This window comes from Lactuca saligna, chromosome 3, assembly GCF_052625555.1.
Source record: "Lactuca saligna cultivar CGN05327 chromosome 3, ASM5262555v1, whole genome shotgun sequence".
Lineage (NCBI taxonomy): Eukaryota > Viridiplantae > Streptophyta > Magnoliopsida > Asterales > Asteraceae > Lactuca > Lactuca saligna.
Genome location: NC_136419.1, coordinates 181033276 through 181037598, shown reverse-complemented (window position 1 = coordinate 181037598; position 4323 = coordinate 181033276). Strand labels below are relative to the sequence as shown.

Below are 4323 nucleotides of genomic sequence, written 5' to 3'. Positions count from 1 at the left end.
TAAACACGTTTTTAATATTTCCGTTTTTCTTAGAAAATATTCCTAAAAAACTAAAAAAATGTTTTTTTTTTTTTTGATGCTGATTGTTTTAAGAAAAACTACATATCACCGCCTATTAATTTATAAGTATCATGTTAAAAATTACTATTATTACCATTTTTTTGAACCTAAATTACTATTATTATTATTTATTTGCTTTTAATCCAATAATCAATCATTTATGTACAAAATAAAACAAGCGTCATTTAGTTTACCGGAAGACTCATTTTTGGTATTCGCATATGATCCAGGGATATGCATCAATCGATTAAAATAAAATATTTGCTTTTATCGCCGTTTTTCAAATTATTTAGGTGGTATTTGTTTTTTATTTAGAAATCTTCTAACTTTTTATATCTGCATAGATATATTTTTTGTTTTTCGAACACTACAGATATAAAAACGTCTACGCATCCTTTTCATGTGGAAGACACAAAAGAAAAAAAAAAAACTTGACCTTCCATCGACTTTCAGCCTCCCGTCGCAGCCTCACCCTCGCCGGTGCGCCGTCCTTCCGTCGCACACCACAGGTAGGCAACGCCCTTCTCGATTTTCTGAAATCAATCAACTAGGGTTCATGTATTTTGCTAATGGGTTCTTCCATACAGGTCAAAGTTGTGATTTTGCTAATGGGTTCTCTTGCAAATGTAAAAAAAAAATCACACTTTTTTTTTTAAATTGATTGAAATTATGCAGGAAACAGTAAAAAATGGAGTTACTTGAAGAAATTCGAAGATTTCAAAGTCAATATTAACATGGTACCAGATTAAAAACCGGGTCGATATCCGAGATCCATATACCGAGAAGATATTCTCCAACGATCTAGTCAGATCCCACTTCATTAATTATTCCTTTTTCTGCACAGAAATTTCTGCGCTTTTCTTCCGGCTACAATGGCGACTGATTTCTGGACATCCACACACTAGTAAGATTCACTAACCTCGTTTTATTCATCTAATTGCGTCTAGTGTTGGGGTTCTTTGACTTTAATATTCTGTTTAGTCGTAGCATCGCTGCTCCGATTTGATTGATTTCTTACTCGCTTCATGGAATTGATTCATTGAACTGATGTTGTATGTAGCAAACAGTTATTGGACCAAGAAGAGGTCGATGTGGTGCACAGCCTTGACAAGGAAAGGGGAATCACGCTCGAGGATTTCAAACTCATCAAGTTGCATATGACCAATTGTACCTCTCTCTCTCTCTCTCTCTCTCTCTCTCTCTCTCTCTCATGCTATTTCGGGACGTTTTTTCTTCTCGTTGCATGAATTTTGATAGCGAGGGAATATGAATATGATCAGCATCTCTTTGATGTACTTCTAAACGCATAACTGGTTATACATCAATTTGAATTGACATTTATGTGAAGGAAAATGCACTTTAAGAAGCGATGTAGTTAGGCCTTGATAAACGTTACAGATTTTGAACAAAATCGGGGATTCAATTCATGTGAGCTCATGTTAATTATCTATGTTGATGATTACAATTTACAAGAACTAGTTCTTTTAATGTCATACTTTGACTTGTGGGTCAAAGTCAAACCTGGTAGTTATGAAATTCTTATTCAATATAGATTTTGGATTTTTGTCACAAATTGAACTCCTAGAGTTTCCAGTTTTTTACTACTTTGGTACAAATTCTAATGTAAACAATCTTCGCTTGAAAATTTAAGATTTACACATCTACTTCGAAATAAAAATAAAAAATTCAAACTTACTTTTTTTTTTTTTTTTTTTTTTTTTTTTCTTTTCTGGAATGATTTTTTAAATTATGAATTTCTGGTGCTGTAACTTGTATTTTAACATCTGAATGCTTTATTTCACAACACATCATATTTTTATGTTTTTTTTTTTTTTTTTTTTTTCATACAGATATTGTGCGATTGGCTCAACATGTGAAAGTGAGGCAAAGGTTATCTCTTTATCTTTTGTTATAAATTGCAGGAGATAGCAACATGTTTTTATTTTGACCAATAATAGCAATATGTAACTCATAATAGCAGTGTACTCACTTTTTCTTTACACATAAGAGCAATATATTAAATTATATATTCATAATAGCACAACATATTTGCGTCTTTTTACCCATGCTAACAATACGTAACAAAATATAAGTTCATCGATATTATAGGCAAACAAATAAAATAACGTACACTTCTATTATTAGTAAAAAAAATGCAACTTTCTCATTGCATTTAATACTAATTCAGGGTTGTAGCAACTGCTGTAACGTACATGAGACGTGCTTATACGAGGTATATCTATTTCTTTCCAATCTTTTTGTATTTCATAATATCAAAGATTAAAAAAAAACATTTAGAACCTATTTATTACTAATTTTTTTTTTCATATATTTGGTATTAGGAGAAGTATGGTGGAATATGATCCACGTTTAGTAGCACCAACGTGTCTATACTTGGCATCAAAAGCAGAAGAAAGCACAGTGCAAGCAAGGCTTCTTGTATTTTATATAAAAAAACTATGTAAGATTGTTTTCTGATTTTTTTTCAAATTTTTTTTCTGGGTTTTGAAATGGGTGTCATAAAAATTCTTCAAATGTTTTGTATTTGTGTTTGTAGATTCTGATGAAAAGTATCGATATGAAATCAAAGAAATCCTTGAAATGGAAATGAAGATTTTAGAGGCACTAAATTACTATCTAGTTGTGTTCCATCCTTATCGTGCATTGTCCCAGTAAGTCTCTTCCACGATAAAAAATGACCATTTTACCCTTCTCTGATGTCGAATTATATTTTATCGTTTATTTGACAAACGTTACAAACTCAAATCGGAAATGACCACAATAAAAAATAGAGTAAATTACACGAATGGTCCCTATGGTTTAGGGTAATTTGCACGTTTGGTCCCCAACTTATTTTTTTAACTCGGAAGGTCCCTACTGTTTGTTTTTGTTACACGCTTGGTCCCTATCTTACCTAAAAAGACTATTTTGCCCTTGATTTTTTAATTTATTTAAATAAACACACTCCCAACCCCACTCCACTTACCTTACCCTACCTATCCCATCATCTTTCCCTAATCAAATAATAGTCTTTTTAGGTAAGATAGGGACCAAGCGCGTAACAAAAACAAATAGAAGGGATCAAACACGTAACAAAAACAAACAGTAAGGACCTTCCGAGTTAAAAAAGTAAGTTAGGGACCAAACATGCAAATTACCCAAACCATAGGGACCATTCGTGTAATTTACTCTAAAAAATATTGAAAACTAAAAGAATCTTGATTAATCATTAGCCGTTTCCAAAAAAAAATGGTTTGACGTTGTATTTTATTTGTTATAATTTTTGTTATTCTAAAAAGGTTGCTTCAAGATGCTGGGATGAGTGATGCGACTCAAATGATATGGTAAAGATCATTTTTATTTTTAAATATAAATTAGAATTATTATATATATTCTAAACCAAATGTCTAATCTTGATTTTATTTTATTAAAATTATTTTAGGGGGCTAATTAATGACACATATAAGATGGACCTAATTCTGATATACCCACCACATTTAATTGCATTAGCTTGCATATATGTTGCAAGTATGCTCAAAGATAAAGACAACACATCTTGGTTTGAACAACTACGAGTTGACATGAATATGGTGAAATTTATTATTAATTATGTTATGGATTCGTTTTTTTTCTTTAGATTTCTGTTTGTTTATTTATTGATTTTTTTGATAAAATCTCCACAGGTGGAGAAAATTGCAACGGAAATACTAGATTTTTATGACTACCATAAAACGATATCTGAGGAGAAAATAAATGCTGCCATGCTAAAGTTAACGATGCGAATGGAGACTTAATTAATCAATTAACTACGTATTTATCTGTAACAAAATTAGGATAGGGTTTTTAAGGGATTGTAGATTTGAATGTAATATCATGTGTTTATATGTTGCTTGAAGTTGTGAAAGAGTTCAGCGAACAATGTAATATTAGTCATAAAATTTAGTGTACCATGTATTGTAACAATGTATAAAATTTGTTTAACTGCTAAACTTGTGTCTTATTTGAAATTATGTTTTGTAAACGTATATACGAGTAGAGGTGATAGAGTAAAATAGTCTTTTTTTTTTTTTTTTTTTTTTTTTTTTTTTTTTTTTTTTTGTTTGTAAGAATGAGATAATTTTATGAGGTAAACTAAATGATTTTAAAATAAATATAATATTTTATTATTTTTGTTTTTGTAAAATGACTGTTTATCAACGTTCTAAAAACCAATTTGAATTAGTAGGTTGGACCGAAACCGGAGACAAGAACGGTTCAACAATG

At 30.5% G+C, this 4323-nt stretch overlaps 1 protein-coding gene across 2 annotated transcripts; it reads left to right on the top strand.

The window, feature by feature from the left end:
* The first annotated feature begins 438 nt into the window (after positions 1–438).
* LOC145037562 (cyclin-C1-2-like) lies at positions 439–4081 on the top strand. Of its 2 annotated transcripts, XM_078986249.1 has the most exons (11): positions 439–569; positions 736–797; positions 905–964; positions 1121–1227; positions 1911–1950; positions 2249–2293; positions 2403–2521; positions 2618–2732; positions 3360–3404; positions 3503–3650; positions 3744–4081. In XM_078986249.1, exons 3-11 carry the CDS (start codon positions 933–935, stop codon positions 3852–3854), a joined length of 762 nt encoding a protein of 253 aa, XP_078842375.1. In that variant the 5' UTR covers positions 439–569; positions 736–797; positions 905–932; the 3' UTR covers positions 3855–4081. The 2 variants fall into 2 exon arrangements, with proteins under 2 accessions (XP_078842375.1, XP_078842374.1); XM_078986248.1 differs by lacking the exons at positions 439–569; positions 736–797 and having other exon boundaries at positions 807–964.
* Positions 4082–4323: the final 242 nt, after the last annotated feature.